Source organism: Phascolarctos cinereus, unplaced genomic scaffold (assembly GCF_003287225.1).
Source record: "Phascolarctos cinereus isolate Bilbo 61053 unplaced genomic scaffold, phaCin_HiC Scaffold_1;HRSCAF=81, whole genome shotgun sequence".
NCBI lineage: Eukaryota > Metazoa > Chordata > Mammalia > Diprotodontia > Phascolarctidae > Phascolarctos > Phascolarctos cinereus.
This window is the reverse complement of record NW_027555514.1, coordinates 284293969-284318317: the sequence shown is the minus strand read 5'-3', so window position 1 is coordinate 284318317 and position 24349 is coordinate 284293969. Positions and strand designations below refer to the sequence as shown.

At 47.3% G+C, this 24349-nt stretch overlaps 1 protein-coding gene across 2 annotated transcripts in view; it reads left to right on the top strand.

Moving 5' to 3' along the window:
- Positions 1–22719, top strand: part of ST13 (ST13 Hsp70 interacting protein) — a 28244-nt gene extending 5525 nt beyond the window's left edge. The window contains exons 1-12 of one of the 2 annotated variants that reach the window (XM_020982689.2): positions 3041–3197; positions 4043–4100; positions 9294–9367; positions 9463–9535; positions 11592–11658; positions 12365–12449; positions 12682–12792; positions 15408–15510; positions 16300–16416; positions 17411–17459; positions 19442–19569; positions 20565–22719. In XM_020982689.2, coding sequence (XP_020838348.1) covers positions 4044–4100; positions 9294–9367; positions 9463–9535; positions 11592–11658; positions 12365–12449; positions 12682–12792; positions 15408–15510; positions 16300–16416; positions 17411–17459; positions 19442–19569; positions 20565–20693 — 993 coding nt within the window. In that variant the 5' untranslated portion in view covers positions 3041–3197; position 4043 and the 3' untranslated portion in view covers positions 20694–22719. Of the gene's footprint in view, positions 1–3040; positions 3198–4042; positions 4101–9293; positions 9370–9462; positions 9536–11591; positions 11659–12364; positions 12450–12681; positions 12793–15407; positions 15511–16299; positions 16417–17410; positions 17460–19441; positions 19570–20564 lie in introns of those variants that run through there. The other variant, XM_078147574.1, reaches the window with a different exon arrangement.
- Positions 22720–24349: the final 1630 nt, after the last annotated feature.

The following is a 24349-nucleotide window of genomic DNA, read 5'->3' as shown; positions in this document are numbered from 1 at the left end:
AACTGTGTCTCCCACAGCCTCCTATACTTGAATGCTATTATTTTTCCTCAGTCACAAGCACTTATTGGGCAATCATGTGACTTGCAAGTGAATTGATTTAAGTGAGGGAGGGCTGTGCAACATCACCAGCTTCACTGGGTCCGGTGGTAAGACATAGGAGACCTTGGCCTTTTCAAGCTGAGTTCTTTAATAGTCTCCTGACTGAGGCAACACCCATTCAGTGATTAAGGCCGATTTCCAGTGAAAGAGCCTTAATCTCTGGAAATACAAATACTAACAGAAAGAAAGGCAGACCCTGGCCTCAAGGAGCTGCCCACAAAGGGGAGCTGAAAGGAGGGGTCCCCGTGGGAGGCTCGTGGCATCCTTGAGAGGAACCAGCCAGTCTGAGTAAGGGCCTGGTGCAAGAATAAGAGGAGTACTGTGCTGCATCGAGGGTCCGGCTGAAGCGACGGGGTGGAAAGAACAGTGAAGCTCAGAGGAAGACAGGCCAGGCTGGCTGGTGGGTGTTTGTTGTGTTTTTTTAAAGCTTCCAGATGACGGTGCTCCTCAGGACTCCCTCACATCCCCAACTGCTGCTTTCCTGTTGAATATTCGGCCCTTCCCACTCCTCCAGTCGCCCTCTCCCCTTAGCCCTCCATCCCATCCGTCGGATAACCTTACAGTGAGGAAAATTAAGATGATAATGTTACTAATAGCATTTAAGGCTTGTGAAATACTTTGTTAAGGATATCTCATTTAATCCTCAGAACAGTCTTGTGAGGCAGGTGTTTACAAGCATTATCATTCTTTTGCAGATGAGGAAACTGAGGCACAGAGCAGCTAAGAGACTGGCCTGTGGACTTACATCTAGTGTCAGAGCCATTCAGTCCTCTCTCTTCCCCTACTCAAAACCCCTCTTTACTCATTTTCCCCCAAGATACATAAAAGTACCTAATTTTTTTCTAATTACCAAGCATTTATTTTCTCTCCCTTCCACCTACCCTCTCTCTCCCCCAAATAGAGAAAAAAAGGAAAAACAAAACCCTTTTAATATATGCTTAATCAGGGGCAGCTCGGTGGCACAGTGGATAGAGCTCCGGCCCTGGAGTCAGAAGGACCTGAGTTCAAATCTGGCCTCAGACCCTTGACACTTACTAGCTGTTTGTCCTTGGGCAAGTCACTTAACCCTGATTGCCTCACCAAAAAAAAGCAAGGAAATAAATATATATCCATGTATGTGGGGGGGGTGCGCGGGGGGGTGCTTGATCAAGCAAAACAGATTCTCACTTTGGCCGTGCGCAGAAACACACAGGCCTGCCTTTTTGCATCATCTCCAGTGCGGGGGGGGGGGCGGTCTCCTGGTCTGCATCGTTAGCCTTCTGAAGTGCTTGGTGAGCACATCCATCAGTTCTTCTGTCATTGCCTCGTGGCTCTTCAGTTTCCTAGTTCCACTCTATTCGCTTCCTGCAGATTTTCCCGGGTATCTCTGAAACCATCGCTTTCCTCCTTCCATAGAACTGCAATATTCCATCCATTCACCCACCATAATTTGTTCAGCCTGCCTGTGGCTGCTGTCATCTTCTTGTGCACGTGGGCCCTTTCCCTCTTGCTTTGCTGCTCTCTTGAGTGCCGGCTCCGGCGGTGGGCCAGATCACAGATCCTGTGGCCCCTGCAGTCCTTGCCATCTTTGTTCACATCTTCCTCTTTATCTTTAAGCTCTTCTTTCGTTTCCAGCTGTGAGGAGCAGGTGGCTCTTCCCCTTGTGCCTTTCTGTCTTCTCTGGGAATCTGTACCATTCAGCATACTCTTTTCCATGGACATTTTTCCTGTTGCTCGTACCCAGAACATGCTCGGGTTTCCAGCACCCTGGAGAAACCTTACCTTGACCTGCAGATGCCTTGAGGTCTCTTCCCTTTCACCTTCAACCTTCTTCAAAACATTGTCTCCACTGGTTCACCACTCTCACCCCCTCTCGCTGCCCAGCTCTCCTCCTTGGCTCACCTATTGGCCCATCTACTGGAAGGAAGCCTTCCTGATCTGACTTCGTTGCAGTGCCTTCTCTGCTGGTTAGCTCCGATGTATCTGACAGCTTTTGCATGTTGTCTTCCACCTTAGACTGGGAGCTCCTTGAGATCGGGAACTGTGCCCTTCCCCTTTGCTGTGTCCCAGGCTTAGCCCAGGAGCTTAATGAATGTTTATTGCCTGGCTGCCTGCCTTGAATGAAAGCTGTTGTTGGATAGGACCCTCCCTCTGTCAGAGCCCCAGAGAAAGGTGGTGGCCATCGTGGGTCTCTCTCTCACCTGTGGTGTTGGCTTTAAGCGCGGTTTGCTGAGCCAGGGCCAGAAGGAGATGGTACTTGGGGTCTTTGAGGTAGAATCACCGAAGTGGCTGGCTGACGCAGCCTGCACTTTGTTGTAGGCAGTTTCACAAACATTTATAGAGTGCCCGGCTGTGTGCGTGGCCTGGTGGTGGGTGCTGATGGTAACAAAACAAAGAGTGGCCCTCCTCCGGAGGGGCAGTGTGGGCAGAGGTGATCAGGCCCTTCGCCGTGCCAGCCACTCTACCTGTTTTGAGGCCTAATGTCAGTGAAGTAAGTTCCTGCTGTGGCTTAAAAGGAAGGCCCTGGGTTTGATGCTGGGTGAAACGCACATACCTTCTGTTGTGATTCCTTTAAGTGGACAGAGCCCTTTTCCCTTTACAGCGGGGCTGGGGATGGCTCAGTTTAATAAGAGAGATGAGAAACAGAGAAATGACTGATCCTGATTAGATGTCCTTGCCCAGGAAACATCCAGAAAATTTTAAGAGAGTGAGATCTGCCCAAAGGGCTCGGTCCCTTCTGCTGGTGGCTGGGTTGGTCAGAAACCAGGGAAGACTTCATGAAGGTCAGTGACGTCATAGTCACTGGAGGTCTGCCTGTGTTGGCATGAATTCTAAGCACACGAGATACCCTTTGTGCTGTCATCAGAAGGAGTTTGAATGGGGGCTAGTCACAGAAAACCTGACCTTTTATGTGAAGCATTTTATTTTCTCTGACCTTCAAAAAATCATATAATGTATAGACAGTGGGATACATTTCTTCCCATTTTACAGATGAAGTAGAAGACTAACCAGCCCAGGGCCACAACTGCAAGGACCTGGATTCAGATATGACGTTTACTACTTAGCTCTGTGTGTTCTTGGGTCATCTGTAAATTTAGAGGGGTTGGCCAAGATACAAGGTAGCTGGCCTCCCCTCCCCTTCATAATAGCACTCTCATAACTCTACCCTGACTGAGCTCCAGATTCAGCGATCTTTCTAGTATGTCCCACTTATTGTTGGAGTGCTGGGAAGGGTCACGAATGTGGTTATGCGGAAAGAAATAGGATGAAGCAGGAATGAAATGGTCAATCATCAAAACCTGCAGAGGTCAGGGGAGGGGGAAGACATTTGGGGAACTTGTAAAAGAGACCTTGGGGCTGCTAGGTGGCGCCATAGCGCACAGGGCCTGGAGTCGGGAGGACTCATCTGCCTGGACTCTTAGTAGCCGTTATGAGTTTTTGAGCTGGGTCACGGAGCCACCCTGCCAAGAGTTACGAGTGTGCTTTGGATATGTCAGCAGTACGACTGAAAAGGGTCGGGGATATGGTGGAAGCTTTTTGCTTCACCGAGGTTGTTCAGGAAAAAGCTCAGGATGTGTAGTTCACACATGTTCCGTTTAGTTTAGGTTTTACTGTGTAGATTTTTGCCAGGGTAACCCGCCCGATAATTATAAAAGGTTTTTTATGGCATTAACAAAATGCCAACTAAAATGAATACTGCCATATGCATGGTAGAATAGAACATGATGATTGTTCGTGGAACTTGGCATCTTTTTGCACTGCTTGCTTTTCAAGTATACACACATTCACCACGTGACTTTCTGAGCTGTCCCATCTGGCTGTGATTCCTCCCAAGCATCCAGTTCTTTTCCTGGTGTGTAGCTCTTTGTTGTCAGCTATAGTGGCATAGTACAACTGTTTATGTTAAGATATTTAGTGAGTATTTCTGTTAAAATTAAAATTTTTTTTTCCTTTCTTTCTCCAGTATGGGTGGTAAAATCCCACCTGCTCCACATAAAGAGAAATCAGAAGAAAAAATCAAGGTAAGTAGAGATTCTAATTTGATCATTGTGGGTACAGCTAACTTTGGCTTTCTTTTTTTTGTTGTTGACTTATTTTCATTTTTTTAAAATGTTGGTGTTCAGATCAGCCTTCTCCCCCTCTCCCTTTGGCCCAAAAAATTTGAGAACACAAGAAAAATAGAACTCATTGTACACACGTGCCATCAGTGAAAACAGATTTCTGCATTGGCCACATCCTAAGGATATTTGTCTCATTTCACATTCTCATTTCTTCACTTCTCTCTGTCAGGAGTGGGTAGGCTATTTCATTGTTAATCCTCTGGAATTCTGGTTGGTCATTATGCTGATAAGAGTTCAGCACAGTAATCATTCCATCATACTTATAGACCATAACTTGTTTAGCCATTTTCCAGTTCATGGACACCACTCAGATCACTACCTCAAAAAGTTATGTAAGTATTTTTGTATATCTTTAGAATTTGTTTTGCTTAATCCCCCTCACCCTCCTTTCCCCCTTCAATCCACCCTTCTTTAATTTCACCTCTCCTGTTTCTCTGTTGAGTGAAATGTATTTCTGTATTCAGGCGTGTGTGTGTGTGTGTGTGTGTGTGTATTCCTTTTGACCAGTTCAGATGAGAATGAGGTTCAGTGTCAGGCCTGGTCCCCCCTACCCCATTCCCTCTTTGTATAGCTGACACTTATGTACTCTTGCTATGTGAGATAGTTTTTCCTAATCTCCCTTTCCTCCAGTGTTCCCTCTCCCTTTCCATTCTTTCCATCCTTTTTTTTTTAAAGACAATTGGGGTTAAGTGACTTGCCCAGGGTCACACAGCTAGTAAGTGTTATGTGGCTGAGGCTGGATTTGAACTCAGGTCCTCCTGACTTCAGGGCTGGTGCTCTATCCACTGTGCCACCTAGCTGCCCCATTCTTTTCTTAAGATCATCAAGACATACCAGTCATTCCTAGACCTTGCCTCATTGGGCTCCCTCTGTGATACCTGATGATGATGGGCTTCACCAGGGACCCTGTGTCCTCTCTCCATGTTTGAATGGAAGCTGTTTATCCTTGTGTGGTCCTTTATCTTTTAAATTCATTTGTGTTTAGTTTTCATGTTTCTTCACTCTTTATTTAAATCTCAGAGTTTCTCTGCAGCTCTGGTCTTTCCATCATGAATGCTTGGAAGTCGTCTGTTTTATTAAAAGATCTAGCTTTTCCCCTGTAACATTATAGTCAGTTATTGTTAGCTGTTTGCCCATTTCTTTTGCCTCTTGGAATGTCGTATTCCAGATTGTCTGTTCCTTTGTGGTGGTGGCTGCTAAATCATGTGTAATCTTGACTGTGGTCCTCTGTACTTGAATTCTTCCTTTCTGGCTGCTTGCATTAAGTTATCTTTGATGTGGAAGCCCTGGATTTTGGCAGTGATATTCCTGGAAGTTTTCATTTTGAGGTTCCCTTAAGGAGGTGACTTGCAGATTCTTTTTTTTTTTAACTTTGTCCTTTGGTTTTAAGAGGTCTGGGCAGTTTTATTTTTCTAATAAAATTTTGAGTTCAAAATTCGTTCCCTGCTCCTTTCCCGTCCGTTGATAAGGCAACCATATATCAATGATACCTGCAAAAGTCATGCAAAACAATTCCATGTTAGCCACATTGCAAAAAAAGAACCAAATAAAGACTGCTGCGTCTGCATTTCAGAGTTCGTCAGTTCTCTCTCTGGGGCTGGGTAGCATTTTTATCATGGATCTTTTGGATCTTGGATCATTGCCTTGATCAGAGTAGCTAAGTCTTTCATGGTTGATCGTCACTACAGTATTGCTTGTTACTGTGTACGTTGGTCTGGTTCTGCTCATTGCACTTTGCATCACTTTGTGTAAGGCTTCTGAGCAGTTTTTGTTTAAGAGTTCTTTAATTAGATATCTAGACTTTTTTTTGGTCATGGCATTCAGATAGTCCAATGATTCTTAAATTTTTCTCCTCAATTTGTTTTCTTTTTTTTTTGTTTTTTAGTGTCAAGAAAATTTGTTACAGAGAAAGTCCAGAGGATTTAGACGTTTCTGGCCAGAAGCGGGCTCCCCCCCTCTTCAGGAGGGGTGGGCCCTGAGTGCAAGGGCAAGTGTGCTTTTATGCAGTTGAATTCGGCACAAAACCTCCCAGGCCAGGATTGGTCCATCCCTTCCCAGGTTACACCTTTCCTTACGTGTTTCCCCTTGATATACTCAAGTATGTTCCCCCTCCTTTGGTCATACGTCCCATGACTCGTTAATGAGGCTCTAATTTTATGCGGGGTGTGTCAGATAATAGTAATGAAGCTCATTAAGCAGGTGCACTAACATTTTTCAGGTGTCTGCAGGTTGACCCTAACTGGTCTGAGCTGGCTCGACACTTATCTTGATTTTGGGGTCTTTATGGAACCATCAACTTACTTTTTATTGGCTAAGCCCAAGCCCACCTACAGTGTACTACTTCCTGGAGCTGTTGCTCTTTAAATCTCTGCATTATTCTACCTGTGCAAATGTAAGCCCTTCTCACTCGAACAATTCCCTCCTCTTCTTCTCAATAAGAATTATGTTTCCACACTTTTTGTTCCTGTTGTCTTTCCTCAAAGCATTTTAACATTAGTTTGCATTCTTCAACAGAGGAGGAGGAATGATTATTAACTCTCTCAGTCATCATCCTGCCTCCACCTGATCCTGTTACCTGAATTCCCACAGCCGGTCCTATTGGGACACTTTTAGTTAGCACTGTTTCTATTAATTTTTGTACTAGTCCTCTGACACAAGGGATGATTGCAGCACCTTACTGCAGTTAAAACTCCCGCAGCTATGATTATGGATGCTGCTATTCCCTTCCATTTGCCAGACCAGGATTCTAACCATCACTTTCAATGCCTTAGTGATGGTTCTACCTGGGACTGTGCTGCTAGGCAACATTTCATCAAGGGATTTTTGGGACTTAAAACAAAATGAGAGAAGGAAGTGAAGACTTGACCGACACATTGACAAATTAAAAAGGGGGCAGTCCCCTTATTAAGTACAGATACAGAGACCCAAAAGTAATGATAAATTATCCATTTAAAGCTTCAGAAGTCTCTTCTCATACTGCTGTCTGACACTCTGGACATCATCTGGTGAAGTCTTTTTGTCTAAGTGCTGTTCAAACCGTGTCCAGCAGACTCTCCTCCTGCAGAGGTCCTTCTTCTTGTATCCACTCTCCTCAGCCATGCAGAAAAGTCGTTCTCCCGATCTTCCCATGAGAACACCTTCTTGCAGCTCATAGGTGCAGCTCACAAACCTCTTTGCAGGTTGCTGACGGCATGGGTCAGTAGCTCAGTCAGTTCGTTGTTAACCACACCTTTGCCCAATATATTGGCTCTTGTGGTCTGCCAGTGGCTTCCCCAATCCCCTGGACTTCTCCCACATGGTCCAAGATCAGGAGTTCAGTTGGGAAAGGCTCAATTCACCGAGACTGCTGAAATGCAGCGGGAGCGCTCGTCCCGGGATGTCTTACCTTGTCCCCTCCGAAGTCTAGATCGAGCCCCACGTTGGGTGCCAAATTGTTAGAAATAGGCTTGACACCAAAAATTTAGTATCAAGAAAATTTTTTTAGTCTTTTAACTTTGTTTTTCTGTTTCTTGTTGCCTCATGGAGTCACTGGCTTCTGTTTGGTCCATTCTCATTTTCAGGAAGTATGTTGCCAAGTCTTCTACCCCTCGTGCCAAGCTGTCTGTTGATTTCTTTTCCAGTTCTTTCTTACACAGCTCTCATTTCTTTTCCATATTCTTTCTCAAGTGTTCTCATTCCAGTTATGAGAACTCTGCCTTCATCTCTTCCAGGAATTCTGGCTAAGTTTGTGCCCGGGCTGTGTTTTTCTCTGAGGCTTTGCTATACATATTGTGGAGTCGTTCTCTCCTTCTGGGCTTGTGTCTTGAGCTTCCCTGCATGGTTATAAAAGCCCATTATGGGGGGAGCTTTATCTGCTGTCTGTCCTGCCAGCCTCCTTCCTGACTAGAGATTTGAAGGGCTCTGCACACTTCTGGAGGGAAAGTCTGGCCTGGTCCTGTTGGCGTTCTCTTGGGGTATTGAATGTCAGGTTGTTTCAGGATCTCAGGGACAGCTCAGGCTGGGGACCTGTAAGCTCTCAGTGCTCCCAGAGTGGTCTGACCAGGGCAGAGTTTGATGGCCCTGCAGAATGGATGCTGTTGGACTTGGCCCCTGTCAGCCGGCAGGGAAACCCTGGGGGTTCAGAGCAGCAGAGCTGTAGGCACCCCTTCGGTCTAGGAATTCTCACTCTGCTTATTCCCCTGCAGCCTGGGCTAGAGGCTGGAAGTGAGACCCTGCCTGCTCTGAGCTTGGGGTCTAAGCCACATTGATGCCGCTGCTGTTGGTGGTGGTGGTGGCAGCAGCTTCTGAAAGTCTCCTTTGTCGACAAACTGCCCAGGGCCTCCCTACCCAGCAGTGCCAGCACCCTTCTCACTCTGCCTTGGGACTGGGTAGTGGGCAGCAGAGTTGCCAGTTGGCGCCTGCCCCTGCTGTAATGGCCTGGCATAGGCCTGAGAGTGCCCGAGGCTGGATCTGGGGCCTCCTTTTGTGTTGATGCTCCACTTCTTCCTGTGTACCAGGCACTCCTGCCTGACACGTACCAACGTCTTCAGACCTTTCCATCTGTTTGCCTTTGCGAACCTGGGCCAGACAAAGGACTCACAGGGGCTTTCTTTTTGGATTTCTCCATTAGGATTCATTCTGGTGCATTTTTTAGTTCGGTTTGGAGGAATTGTGGACAGGAGGTCAGCTTCCTTCTATCCCACCCTTTTTTTTTTTTAAGATGAGAAAAAGTGTTTTCTGAGGAATTTTGACTTTTGATTTCTGGCATTCATGAGAGAGAGAAAATAAGCATTTGTGAACTGGCTACTGTGTGCGCGCCAGGCCTGTGCTGAGCCCTCCACAAATAGCTCGTTTGATGAGACGATTAACGTGGTGGCTTCGTAGCATGTGGATAATTGAGCTGAGTGGTAAATCCTGGGCTTGTAGAGCCCTTTGGCATCAAGGAAGGAGGGTCTTCAAAGACAGGAGTGAACTCATTTCTTAGTGCTTATTATTCTTTTAAATGAGCAAGCAGGATTCTTCACGTAGGGAGTGCTGCTGGCGAGTTGGCTGAAGAGCCCATGGGTTCTAACAATATTGAGTGAAGTCTGACTTTGTTGGCCCTTCTTTTGTCAGGAGGAAAAGACTGAAAGTAAGAAACCCGAGGACTCCCCCAAACTAGAAGAGCTTGAAAGCGAGGAGAGTGACGTGGTGAGGAGGGTGTGGTCACGGGAGGCATGGGGTGGGGGGCGGCTCATTACAGCCTCCAGGTTGCTGAGAGATGAGTGTGCTCTTTGCCCCCTGCAGAGATTGATAATGAAGGAGTGATTGAAGCAGATACAGATTCCCCTCAGGAAATGGGAGATGAAACTGCCGAGGTGAGTTCAAAACAGATGCCACAGCTCGAAGCCCGCAGGTCCTGTACACAGTGTTGTGGGTGGTCGTGCCACTGTCCCATCTTTTCTCTGGTTCTGGGAGATAGAACAAGCATTAAGTGCCTGCGGTATGCCAGGTGCTGTACAGGGAGACAAATCAGATGCCTGCACTGTCAGAGGGAGAGCGCGTGGTCCTCAAGACTGTCCTCAGAATAAGTGCCTGGTGAGAGATGAGGGTCAGGAGAGGCGTCCTGTGGAGCATTCGGATTCTTTGAGGTGGAGGGAGCGGGAGGTGCACCCAGGCCTTTGTGACACCCAGTGCAGAGTCGTGGAGACGGAGGCAGGGTCACCTGTGTGACAGACAGAGAGGACAGTTTGGCCTGGCTCTGTAGAGGGTGGAGTAATGTAGAATTAGGCTGGGAGGGGGCGTGGGGGCCCTGCTTTAAGGACTTTTGGTGGTCAAATGGAGGAGTTTGTAATTTTTTTCTGGAGATGATTGGGAACCATTGGAGTGACATGGTCATGTCAGTTCCTTGAAGGAAATCATTTTCCCAGCTGTGTGTTGGGTGGACTAGAATAGGGAGAGGCATGAAGAAGGGGAAACCAGTTAGGGGAGCATTGCAGTCTCCAGGTGAGAGGTGATGCCATCGAGCCGTGAGGTGGTGGCTGTGGGAGTAGAAAAAAGGGGGCAGATGCACAGGATGTTGTGGAGGGAGACAATTCGGCAAGTTTTGGCTGTTAGGGGGCAGTATCATGCCGTGGTTAGGAGTGAATACGTGGTGGATGGGGGTACTGTACTTCTACGAAACAAGAGGTTAGAGGAAAGCGCTCTGCTTTGTACACGTTTCTGGGACACCGAGCTGGAATATCCAGCAAGGCGATGGGTGAAGTCAGAGGCTGGCGTGCCTCTCCATGGGGGGCACCTGAATGATGAGCCAGTCTTTTATGGCATAAGATGAATTAAATATGCTACAAATTTAAGGCATTTTGAAGTGAATCCAAAAGAACATTCCCTGAAAGCTGTTAAGAGGAGAAAAGGCTATTGTAGAAGACGCTTTTCATCGATTTTGTTCTTTTTAATGTCATAAGGAGAAAGACTTGAATACTAATGAGCACATTCTTAAAAAAAGTCCTGGTGGGGAAAATAAAGCACCGAGCAGAAGGCTGATGTTGGGCGAATGATGCAGAACTTCACCCTCTGCTGCCATAAATCTGTCCTTGCTAGGGGAGAGCCTTCACTTCTGCCCCATGTTCATGACTTTTTTCATGGGCAGAAACAAGGTAAATGTGCGTTATTAAGTCTTGATTCTCACTTCAGTTTAGGCAGTGAACTTCCCTCCCTTTGTAGAAAGACTTTTCCCATTTAGTCATTAAAAACTTAACACAGTATTGTTTCCAGTCTCATAGTGTGTCTGTGGCGGGGTCACCTCGAAAAATTCAGTCAGACCTCCTCTAAGCCAAGAACAGGCATTTATCGAGGATTGACGCCCCTCAGAAGCAGGCTAGGTTCCAAGAGGAACCAGTGACTTAGTGAGACATGAGACAACACAGGCAAATTCATAGTGTAATATTGCTGATGACACAGCAGAAATTGTGAATATTAAAAAGGCAGCAGGAGGGGTTTGCTAAGGGATCAGGTAATGGGGAGGGGTCCTTTCTGTGGCTCAGCGGTCAAACGTCCTGGTCTTGCTACTTTTTGATTGGCCAGGTATTGAGGTCCTGTCTGGTCAAGATGGCTAGGTAGGTGTTATGGTCCTGTCTTGGCTAAAATGGATGATTGTGATTGTGGTTGAGTACAAAGATCTGGGGGCAAGCTAGGGGCAGTGGGCTGTACAGAGATTGGGGCAGGTCAGGGCTGGAAGTCTTTTTCTGGATTTAGAGGTCAGCTAGAAGGAAAAGTGGAGCAGGGAGTGATCCTGGCTGTGAAAGGGCAGCACCGGCTTTGGGGGGGGGGGTGGCGGCAGCTTTGAGCGCTGCCTCCCTTGCCTCTGTGCTCCTCTCACCCCTTCCCTCCTCCGGACCTGATATCATTGATACTGTTCTCTTAATCTTTCTCCAGATAACAGATGAGATGATGGATCAGGCTAATGAAAAGAAAGTGGCAGCCATTGACGCCCTCAATAGTGGTGAGTAGTGGGGATTTCTCTGATCCTCCCAGACTGACCGTGAAGGTCAGGAGGCACCGGCCCTAGACATAGGCAGGTGCCCCAAAGGAAAGGTGTTCGGTCTTTTTCCCTCCCGGTACCTTTGGGAGAGATCTGGCAGTGAGGTGGGTGAATGAACCCCGAGAACCACTGGAGGGAGAAAATACTGTGTTTGGACAGTTTCTCGGTCCTGAAGGTGGGGATGACGCTTCTGGGCGAGGGCCTGCACGCATCCTTGGTGGTTGAGGCCACTCCTCTCAGGCAGCAATGCTCTCTTCTGTCTTAACTCCTGCTGCTCTGCCCTCGGCCAGCCATGGGTGGTTGCAGCGATCCTGGTCTTTTCCTAGATTCCCTTAATGGGCATCTGACGAGTCTCCAGAAGCTTTTTTGATTTGAGAGGAGGACACCATATTGAGAAAATAAGTATGTTGACCCCATGGGGCTTCAGATTTAACGGCTCATTTCCTTCCTGGGCATTTGCTGGTCAGGAGACCCTGAAGCAGACAGGTGTCCTTGTCTGAGAGACCATTTTGCACACTGATCTAACACTGGCCTTCGGCTGGGCATGAGAAGACTGTAGATGATTATTCTGAGTGCTATTTGGAAAATATTGAGTAAATGAACATCACAAGAATACTGAAGTGGTTTGATACTTGTTTTTTGCTTTTCCCCTTGATCGTTACTTTAGGTGATCTTAAGACTGCCATTCAGTTACTCACAGAGGCCATCAAACTGAATCCCCGTTTGGCCATTTTATACGCTAAAAGAGCCAGGTGAGGAGCCCTGGGAGGTAAAGCAGCGTGTGCTGCCGGGAACCCCCCTTCCTTGTCTAGTTGGTGAGTCATTGGATTGGGAGGAGGAGATTCCACATGGCACTCTTCATCATTTGAGCTTTTCCTCTTGTCATAGAGACAATTGTGTCAAGCTTTTGTGGAATTGTTTTTGAAAATATCTGTAAGTTTTATCTGAAAACAATGCTTTTTACTGCCACGTCTCTCTTTTCAGTATCTTTATAAAACTGCAAAAACCAAATGCTGCTATTAGAGATTGTGACAGAGCGATTGAGATAAACCCAGACTCGGCCCAGCCCTACAAGTGGCGAGGGAAGGCCCACAGGTGAGAGGGGTTGTCTGGGCTGAGAGTGGCCCCATTGCTTAATGGGCCATACGGGGTCGGGGGGGGGGGGGTGCAGCTCAGCACAGCCAGAGCCCACCCAGGGTTCTCCTTCTGGAGTTCAACCATTTCCTCTTATGCGCCTCTAGGAGATTGACATTAGAGGTTTTTTCAGTAAAGTACTCATACCCATTTAGCCCAGTCCCTGCACTTTCTGCAGCTGCAGTGTGGTACATCGAAGGATATTGCCTTGATGGTGAAGAATTCAACCCCCAGTGTTGAGTCTGAGGTTGGTTTCTTTAGATTCGAGTTGGGGGACCTGATCCCAATAGAAGGGCTTCCTCCCTCTAAGACTCGATTCCTCTGGAAAAATACTGAAGTCCTTTTTTAGTGTAATAACTTCTGTGCAAGCAGAAAGTATATTTCCTTCGGATTGATTTGTTATGTTGAGAAGTCAGATGGGAATTGAAAAGGCTGTCCTCCTTGACCACCTATGCCGAGGTGGCTTAGTTTCCCAAAAGGCCTTGGCTGACCACCCAGTCCAGCCAAATACCCGTGGAGAGCCGGAGCACCAGGAGCTCCGAGTTGGTGAGGAAGGCAGGGCAGTGTGTGCAGAACAGAGAGCAAAGGAGTGGGTTTTCAAAGCTTTGGGGAGATGTTTGTTGTATTGACTGAAATACTCCAGGCATCATCAGATGGGCCCTCAGACACTTAATAGCTGCCTGGTCTCAGGCAAGTCACTGAACTGCTGCCTACCTCGGTTTCCTCATCTGCAAAATGGCGGTAATTACAGGATCTCCCTCTCAGGGTTGTTGTCAGGCTACAGGGAGGATAATACTTGTAAAGTGCTTAGGACAGTGCCTGGCAGATCATCGGTGCCGTGTGAATTGTTGCTGTCAAAGCGGGCTGGTAGCGTGGAGAAGGCAGAGATCATTTGGGGATTTAGGAGTGGAAGTATTTATTAGAGGGTCGGAGAAAGAGGGAGCAGTCTGGAGGTGGGTTAGAATTTCAGTAGGCTGAGATGGGGGAAAGAGAATTGTGTTGTTTGTATGCTTGGTGGTGTCAGTCACAAAGAAGGCACTGAATGATGGGTGCATGGAAGACTGATGTGCTGTCAGAAAGAGTGATCCCGGTGGGACTTAGACCCTATTGAGCGATAGGATAGAGGCTGTAATTTTTCCCTCGAGGTCAGTCTTAAACTCTTTTCTCTTCCTTTCTCTCCATCAGTGAAAACAGAAGAAGCGATGAGCAGAGGTGTGGGTGCGGGGCAGGCGTGGAGAGTAGAGTGTGGAGGTCTTGGAATGCCCAGCAGAGGAGTTTGGCGTTGGTCCCAGAGGCTCCATTGGGAGGGCAGGGAAGCGTCTTGATAAGGGAAGGGAAGGGAGACCCACACTTGAGGCACGCCGGTTGGGCTGCCCTGATGGAGAGGAAGGAGGACACCCGAGAGGTGGTGTGCATAGTTCAGGAAAACAGTGAGGAGGGGAGGGATGGCTATGTGAATGGAGAGAAAGGGAAGGCTGGGCACCGTATCGTGAAGGGAGAATCGTCGGGGCTTGGCAGCTAGTGGGATGTGGGGGAACCAGGGCAGCGGTGCACCGTGCTGTACGCGTTGCCTCCGGTCTGTTGTTCAGTCTGACTGTGCGTGGCCCCTTTTGGAGTTTTCTTGGCAAAGATACTGGAGTGGTTTACCATTTCCTTCTCCGGCTCATTTTATAAATGAAGAAACTGAGGCAAGCAGGGTGAAGTGACTTGCCCAGGGTCACCCAGCTAGTAAGTGTCGGAGGCCAGATGTGTGAACTTGTGAAGATGAGTTTTCCTGACACCAGGCCTGGTCTGAGCCACCTTTGTGCTAGTTCATAACCTCATTTAAAAAAACTCCAGTCAGTGTATGTGTGCTGGTGCACATGGCTTTATAGGTCACACCATTTTTATTGAGCTGTGCCAGAAATGAGTTACGAATCATATTGGGTCCCCTTGTGTGTCTTACCCCCAAGGCCATCCACTTTGTACACCTGAGACAGCAAGCTACCGTTTCTTATCAGTGGGAATGTTTCAGTCTCGGTGCCTTAGCCAGCCCTCATCCAGTTCCAGAGGCTCTGCTTGTTAATGTTATTTAGGGTCTGATGATGACAAGCTTGAATGAAAGAACCCATGACAAAGCCCTGACCCCGAGACCAGTCACATTTTTAAGAAACAACTGAAAAATAACAATTTTGGGTCCCTTTGTCTTAACTGTGATCCCCACTCCTCCGGATGGTCTGCAGCTGGGTGGAGCTTTCAGGGCTCTTCCGACTAGGGAAGGCAGTTTAGTCTTTCCTTCAAACAGTAGCCACTCACTCTACTGAGACCAGGAATAACACTAATTTTTTTTCAGTTATGTCTGACCTTGTAAGTCCAGCAGTGTAGTTAGTGAAGGGTGACATGAGAGTCAAGTCAAGAGCCCCCAAAAGCTGTGCTTTTGCTTCTTACCTGGCTCATTCAGACCTTCAGAGTTAGCCTCTTTTGATGTGCTTTGGATTGAAAAGCAGGTGCTGTGGCCCGCTGTTTGGGGGATGGGGAAAGAGATTGCAGAGAGAAAATGGGAAGACTTTCTTGATTCATTGTTAAATCCAATGTAGACTGCTTGGCCACTGGGAGGAGTCAGCCCGTGATCTTGCCATGGCTTGCAAACTGGACTATGATGAAGATGCCAGTGCTATGCTGAAGGAAGTCCAGCCAAGGGTAAGTATAGCTGGGAAATAGCCCTGGTATCCATGAAGAATGGGGGTGAAGGAGGTGCTGGCATTTGTGCAGCAAGGGTAGAAAAGGCAGAAATGATCCAGGAGTTTGGCGATAGGCCGGCCCAGGGGCGGGTGGAACACCACACTTGAGTGATCCCCAGTGCCGGGTTGGTGTGTGCCTCGAAACCAGGTTAGGTTCAGGATATTGGCTTCAGGAAGGCTGGGATGTGTGGGACTCCCTGATAGAGTGCCTGCAGGGTAAACCGAGGGCCAGGAGGAGTTTGCTGCTCTGGGTGGCCGGTGTGTGATGGTGTCGTTGTGGCCACAAGAGGGCGCTCTGCCTCTTCTCACTTTCCAGGTTGGCCTCGGGCTCATGCCTGCTGTTTCTTCCTGCCTCTCATAAATAGCTTCTGCTTCATTGCAGTTGGGCCTCTTATCAAGTCCTTCATTATTGGCCTCATCGTAGTTAATAGGTTGTGAACAAATAAAATTATTGTTTGACTGGCTGTCCCAAAGGGTATTTGGTCAGGAACAGTCTTATACTTTTTTGGGGGGTTGGGGCAGAGAATTGGGTTTCTTAGTGATAGTTGTCCAAATGTTTTTTCCCCCCAGTGAGACAATGGGGTGAAGTGACTTGCCCAGGGTCACAAAGCTAGTCATTGTGAAATGTCTGAGGCCAGATTTGAACTCAGGTCTTCCTGAATCCAGGGCCGATGCTCTGTCCACTTGTTTTTTCTCTTTATTCATACTTTAGAGAAAAATTTGTTTTCCTTTCTTTTCTTTCTACCAGGCCCAGAAGATTGCCGAGCATCGGCGAAAATACGAAAGAAAACGTGAGGAGCGAGAGGTCAAAGAAAGGCTAGAAAGGGTGAAGAAGGCTCGGGAAGAGCACGAGCGAGCCCAGAGGGTAAAGTCTGAGCCAAAGACACGAGATCAGGCCTGGTCACTGAAGTCCGTGGCAGGGGGGTTAGTGACCCGGGAGGGCACCTGCGCCCGTGGCACCTCTATAGTGAGCGGATGGTTAGGAAGCCTATGCGGCCTGGGCCTGTCTGGAGCAGCTTGTTTGTACGTGATACAGGGAGATTGCTGCCCACTGTCCCGTCAGACAGCTCTGTGTTCCAAGTGGTAGTATAGGATTACAATTTAATTCGGCAGGAAACTTCCAAGCTGACCAACTGCTGGGGAGAATTTGTGTCCTAGAAGGTATTCCCCCTCATTTATCTCATGCTTCACTGTGACCGTTAGAAAGAATCATAAGTGGACCATTAGTTCCTAAATGCTGCTCCCTGAATCTCTGTTTATCCTTTGAACCAAAGAGCCAAGCCAGAGTGTGTGAGGAGCCCTCAGCCTCTCGTGCGGAGAGCCTGGCCACAGGGAGCGCGGCACCACGCTGGGCTGTCATTCTGCTGCCCCTGAGCCTGAGGCACTCGGGCCTCGTAGAAGCACAGTCACGTCGGTTTTGCCGAGTGTCTGTTGCCCAGGCTTCCATTTCAAACTCAGCTGAGCAGTGCACAGCAGTGCCACTTGTTGATTGACGGGCTGTGCTCCAGGCATCTTTCTTTTTCTGGTCCTTGTATTCGCATTTTAATGTCGGCCTGTTGGGAATTTTATTGTCTTTGCTAGGTCATTCGTTTCTTTAGGAGATGGTTAAAATCAGGGAATGAGCACTCATTTAGCACCTGCTGTGTGCCAAGACCTGTCCTGGGTGCTGGGGAGGCTGCGACACCTTGATGTCGGTAACATAGAAGGAGTGCACTATGGTTCTCTGCAGGCTAGTTTGGAAGGGAAGACTCGGGGCCAGCTCCTTGAGCTCTTGGACTTCTCATTGAGTCATGCAAGTGAGAAAGCATCAAGATTGTTCTTCAGGAATGATGGACTTTCTTTTTTTTCCTTTTTTAAAGGAGGAAGAGGCCCGGCGAACCTCAGGAGCCCAGTTTGGCTCTTTCCCAGGTACCACCCATGAAAAATTTAAAATGTCAGTGTTTTGAATTGTGGAAGTGGATTTTGTTTTTTAGCCACTCCTGGAAGAACATTAATCTTTGTTATTGTCACTTCCTTCCAGAAAATCTTGCTCCTCCTCTCTGTCTCCTTTCCTGCTCTCACATTCTTTCATTCTGTAAAAATGTCTTAGAATTTTTGAATTCTGAAGGACCTTAGATCAACCCATCTGACCCACCGTGTCATATGACAGATGAGGAAGTCCAGAGTCACAGCCATCGTGGCAGTGATAGGAGTCTTGTGCCTCCTGATACTGAATTCTTCTCATTGTGTCTGCCAGGGATCAATGAGCAGGCATAACAGAAATGTCGGTTAAAAAGAAAACATTTTTATGAACTCCAAGTGGGATTTTCTTGTGTATATATTACTGGAGAGCACAGGCTAAGTTCACAAGATCTAGAGAAGAAACTGTGTATGTGGCACTGTATATTCCAGCTATATAACCCTTACATCTCAGGAAAACGGGATGGGGAAGGAGGAGGCATGAAACCCATTTGGAATGGAGAGAAGTGATGCCCAGAAAGCTGAAGTGATAGCCAAGTTCATTTTTCTGATCAGAGATGGACTTGAAGTGAATCGGGTCTCTAAATGAACTTACCACTTGCTGGGCCTGGACCAGGGATTCTAAGAGACAGAGACAAGGAGACAGGCTCACCAGGGACGTGGTAGGGACCAGAAGCCAGGTGGACTGGGTTTCCCCTGTTGCTTAAAATGCTAGCAATGCTAGCACACAGGGGAGGGTTGGCGAGGGGTAGTGATGGTGATATTACCTGGTGACTTGCTGGCTTTAGGGGCAGAAGTCATTGGGTGGAGCATCGCTGAATATTGCTTTGTGATGCAGCTTCTGTACCTCCTGTCAAAGGGCTTTAGGTCATGTAACCCCTTCAGCCCCTCATGTACGAAGGAGGGACAGTAAGTTCTAGAGAAGGGAATCAATAAGCCCAGGGTCATAAGGAGTGCAGAGCCAGAGCAGGGTCAGACCTTGGGCTTCTTTCCTCCCAGTCCTGTGACATTTCCCTAGGGCCAGGTTACTTCCCTACCTTACAAGAGGAAGCATTCACGCTCTGTGGATTGAGATCATATGAAGTTTCCCTGGCTTTCTGCAGTTTGTACCGGTGGTGATGGAGTGGGTATTAATGGAATAATGGAATAACTAAAATGTGAATTAGTAATCTAATGTTAGTGGAAGTTATGCCGTGTACTGTGAAGCACCAGCCAGCTGGTGGTGGAAAGACCACCATATATCAGGAAAAGATGGTGAACCAAGGGACAGCGGGGGACTCGTTCACTAGGCTTCTTGGCTTCTCTGGTCATCTTATCTATGTCAGTAGGAATTGTGAAGCTACCAAAGATGGCTTTAGTTGTAATTTGCTGAAATATAAGATGGAGGATGAATGCGCTGTTGTAGAAACTTGAGCAGAGACAATCTATTTGTCTAAAGCATATTCTGATCAATAGAATTCTTTGGGAAGTCAAAGCCTCTTGTCCTTGTTCTGATGGTCTAGGCCAGCAGGTCAAGTCTAAGCACCCCCGACCCAAGATACTCCCTGAGTGTGACCTGAGCCAGATTAAAGTGTAATTGGGAACTATTTAACCAAATAAATAAAAATGGAATGTAGCATAGGGAACATAAGTTAATATGCAGGACATAGGGATCCTTGGGTATGTGGCCCCATTCCTATTGGAGTTAGATGCTCCAGACCTGGGCTACGGTTGGAAGCCTCAAAATGAAAGCCAGTGATTAAGAGAGTACTAGATAGCCCCGTAGACCATAGGCCAGAGTTATCACTTAGTGGCAGTCTTGGGATGTGGTTGTGACATCAGTGAGCGTTTGGTGAAGAGCAAGCAACGTTCTGGGCTTTGGGAGTCACAGTTTTAAAAGCATGGCTACCATTAGGGGATTTTGGTTCTTCGGTTTTGTTCTTGTTTTGCAGGTTTTCCTGGAGGTATGCCTGGGAACTTTGGAGGCATGCCTGGCATGGGAGGAGCCGTGCCTGGGATGGCAGGAATGCCTGGGCTCAATGAGATTCTTAGTGACCCGGAAGTGCTCGCAGCCATGCAGGTAAGACTTGAAAAAACACGCCATCTGCTGGTTCTTTCCTTACAAGGTGTAGGTAAGAGCGGTTTTATTGGTTCACATTACCAGTTAAACCATGCTAGGAATCACTTTTTCTGTTGAGTCTTGATCTTTCAAGGAACTCATGAAGCCCCCACTTACATGGAGACAGATACAGAGGTTTATAGTGTAAGGCTTTATGAAACAAAAACCAGGGTCTGTGGACTCGGTGTGTTACTAACGCTGTCCTCCACTGCCTCCTTGTGGCCAAAGAAGTAGCTCTGGGTGTGGAGGGGTCTGGCCAGCAGAGGGCAGGCTCTGGTCCCAGTGTCTCATCTTAGGTTCAGCCTAGCTAAGTCTGGAGAGAGTTGGCCGCCGTGGAGTCTTGGCCACACCGCCTCATTCTGAGGTGTGGAGGGACTGGATCAGAGTGGGCAGGAATGAAGACCTTGGGAAAAGGGCATCGGCACCGAGCTCTCTCCCTGGGTGGAAGCTTGTTATAAAGCTCCTTCCCGTTTAAACTCAGCCTGGGCTTGGAGTACTTGTAGGTTCTACAGAAATACCCTTACCAATGGTGGATAATAGGACAAGACGGCAACAGCGGTGTAAATGTCTTGCCTTATGTGAGGGAATGTGGAGGTTTTCTGTTACTTGTCCAGTGCTATCACAGTACATTGGTGGCATGGCTTGATAGAGAGGAAGTCGGTCTCGATTCCAACCGTAACCAAAGTCTACGAGGTAGATTGACAGAAGAGAAGGGAAGGGAGGGATCAGCCCAACCCTTGTGCTTAAAGGTGAACTGGGCCCATTTTCTGTAGGATCAGTTGTTCTTTGTCACCTTTTAGGAGAAGCAGACAACTTTGAAAACAACTAGAACCCTGGGCCAGAAAGCGCAGTGGCCAGCTGATCTCTGTCTGTGGCCTGACAGACGAGTGGCCAGATGAAGGGGCCTTTTTCCTCCAGGATAGTCTGTCTAATGGGTGTTACGACTTTGTTTGCAGGACCCAGAGGTGATGGTGGCGTTCCAGGACGTGGCACAGAACCCTGCCAACATGTCCAAATACCAGAGCAACCCGAAGGTCATGAACCTCATCAGCAAATTGTCAGCGAAATTTGGAGGTCAAGCATAAATGCCCTTTTAACAAATAAAGCCCTTACTGACGGAAAAACAACCCAGATCACTTAATGGACCTCGCAATAATACAAACCAAATGTACCTCTGACCTTCTGGTGAAGAAAACGGGGGTGCTTGGAAGATAACCCCCACCCCACCCCCCGCCCCCAATGCAACAGGAGCATTTTACAGTGATTGGCCATTAGTCTATAGCAGATAACGTTGTCCTGCTCTGAATCGTAAACTTAAGAAACACAGAAGCATTTTCCAAAACTTTGAAATTACTTACAGGAGAAAGGAAAGATAGTGTGTAAAATTGTTTTCTTTACTAATCATTTTGGCTTTCCCTTGGACTTGATTAGATTTCAGGGTGAGGAAGAAGAGACTTCTGTTAAAGATTTCTTATCTAGTTATGGTGGAAATTGGACTAATCAGGCGAGCGTTCCTCACGTAACATGTAAAATTGGAAGCGTGTTTATGCCTGTTGGGGTTTTTTGATTTTTTTTTTTTAAATCCTGATGCGCTTTTTGAAAAAACACTTCTTTGGATGGCAAAACCAAACATGGGAGTGCCGATGATGTAGTGAGTACTTGGGCAGAGACCAGACCTGCCTGCAGTGAGGGCTGGGGCAGTGTTGCCAGGTCTTCCCTCCCGGGGCACTGTGTGGAGGAATTAACCACCTTGGAATCTCGGCTGCTCCGCTGTCCACAGGTCGCCGTCAACATCTGTATTTCTGTTGAGGGAAAGGAAGGAGGGGGTTCCTTTTCTTTCTTGGATGTGGATTGATGTCCTTTCCTCAGCAGCGAGACTCCCGGCCCTCCCTGGGCTGTTTTCAGTTGTTCTCCACGATCTATTTTTTGCCCATTTTATTAGGCTAAAAATAGCTCCCATGTAGTTAGTGTTTATGGAGGCCACCATTCAAAGTGTACTTAGTTGTGCAGACGTTGCCGAATGCTCGGTTTAATGTAAAATGCAACCCTTAGTGTTTCTGTGTACGGGCTAATGCTCTTAACTTCTCATTTGGCCAAGAAATTTCATTTTTATTCATTGGGACCCCAAGCACTACTTGTTTTTCTGTGCTGAAACATGGAGGGAAGAAGTTCATGGTTTTCTTTCTTTTACTTGGGAAATATCTCTTGAAAATTACATTTGCATTAATCTTTCCATTTTGGGGAAGGAGGGCATGAGGATTGGATTAGTGGATACACAAACATGTAGGTGAACTTGGCTATATGATCCATTATTAAATACGTGATTTATGAGTAGATTAGATTTGTGATTCTTTTTGCATTGTAGGGTTGTTTATTTTACGACAGATCTCATCACTGCTTTCTGGTAGGGAGGCTGTTCCTTTCAGTGTGTGCTGGCTGTTTCTCCAGCAGCCACTTCTAACGGTAAGCCAGGTGCCATCCAGAAAACAGCTCTGGCTCTGCCTGCATGGGCGGGGCCTCCCATCTAAAGACACCGTGTGTGTTACTTGTGCACACCTGGAGTAGCTGGGGAAGTAGAATGAATACGGAGCATCCCTGAAATAAGGCATTGGTTAACTGATGACACTTGCTCCCCCATGTAACTGGGCAGGCCGGAGCTGTGGTGTTGAGGGCAGCAGAACTGGTGCAGTGAACACCCTTGCTTGGGCGGAGACGCCTGGGCTTCTCCTGCGGTGTGCTCTCCTTCTCGTAGCCCCCAGCATGATACCACTTGTTCTCCCGGTGTCCTTGGGACTTCCCTTGGTTTACTAAACCGTACCTCCTACATTTAAGCAGTGCAGAAAGTTGAGTCTGGGGAAGCCCTCTTGATCTTAGGAAAACGGCATGTGTTCAGAGCGTGTTGGGTCTGGTTGGTTTGCAGATACAAAGCTTATTTTCCATTTGTCTAGGAAGCAACATGATAGCCAAGCCTGACATTTTTTTCTTGTGCTAACAACCCTACCAGAAAGAAAAATGTGAAAGGAAAGTTTGTTTTTTGTTTTTGCTTAAAAATAGACGTTATCAGATATTTCTAGTCGCCTTCACAAATAAAGTGTGGTTTTCAAACCAGAAGCTGTCGTAGCGTCTCAATTGACCATCCAGACTGGTATTAAAGGTGAGGGCTATCCCGCCCCGCATCTTTTTACCCATCTCAGGGGGACCATGGATAGTGAGGGGCTGTGTCTCTGGGAAGGTGAAGAAGAAAAAACCCCACTGAGAGAGATGGGCAGCCTGGCGAGGCTGTTAGGCCATACATCAAGAGGTCTCGTGGGCGCCGCCGCTGGCCCGCCTGCCATTGCGTTCGGCCTCCCTCAGGTCTTGGGCAGCTTTAATGTCAGAAACATTTTTAGCCACTTGAGTGTGTAAAGGATAGGTTTAATTTCAGTATTGGATTTGAGAGCAAGTACTTGAGACCAAGAACGGGATGACAGGTGTGAAGTCCATGTTAGTGGGGTCTGTCTCAAGTCCATTCATCAGACAAGAGTTGTCTGCTGTGTGAATTGGGCCAGTCAGGGACTAGAGGAAGTGAAAGGCTGGTCCCGAATGCCCTAAGGGAGAGGTCCAGTGAGTGCCGATTATCAAGTATGGTAGGATGGAGGGAAGAAGTCCCAAAGGAAGAAAACAGGGAACGTGGTACAGACATAGCCAGGTTTGACATTACCCACATCTCCAAAGTCTGAGTCTTAAAATTGCTTGTAGACTCCAAGATTTAGCAACTAAGTTACTGACTGGGCAACTGATCAATGCTGGACAAGTAGGAAACAGTTTCTAGATTGTTGGCTGAAGGTATTTCTATATGTAAAAGTAACATTGATAGAAAAAGCTAAATAATGAGATAATTGGCCCAAATGTGTCCAAAAAGTATTTTTAAATTTTAAAATGGCTAAAACATTCCCCCTTCCTGGAGGAAAAAACATGCCAGTAGATGTCTTTTCTAATACTACAGACTAGGCATAGTTTGGGTGTCCAGTAAACCGCAGTTTGGGTCAAATGACTGCATGGTGTTGGCACAAGCTCTGGGAGTATGTGGGAGGGAACAGCCCTTCCCCAAATAGTTTTCAAAATTGACTCAAAAGTATATACTGCTCCTCTCTCTTTTGGAAAGAGGATAGATGATATATGGGGTTGGAGAAGCTCTTGGAGATGTTTAATTTCCAAATTAAATGCTGTTTAATGTTAAGTAACATGTAATTTAAATTTTTAGCTCCTGGTGCCCAAAGGGTTCATTGTTTTTCCCTTTACCTGAGGAAAATTTTACAAGCTGTCCCCACTAAACAAATCTGTCAGGGGAGAGGAGGACGGAATTCCCCCGAGGAGGGGCAGCTAGGGAGCTTATGGTTAAGTAAGGTGAGGGATGATCGATGTAGTCGTTAATGCGGTGAGCGTTTTACCTTACCAGGAGTCGGTGAGGTGACCCAGGAGAAGCTGGAGCCTAGAGAGGAGCTAGAGCCGCCCAGTCTGGAGAAGACGAGCGACTGGCTTGAAGAAGTGCCCAGTGAAGAGAGCTTAGAGTTGTGGGACTCTTCAGCTGAGGATGAGCTTTGGATCATGGGGCCCGTCTCTGGCTCCTTTGTCCCTAATGACAAGGGCACTTTCCCCTGCAGATCTCTAGAGGTGAAGCAGTGGGGACAAAAGAAAGTGAGAATTGAGGAGTTGGAGGGTCTGAGCAGCGAAGAAGAGAGAAGTGGAAGGCTGCCCTATG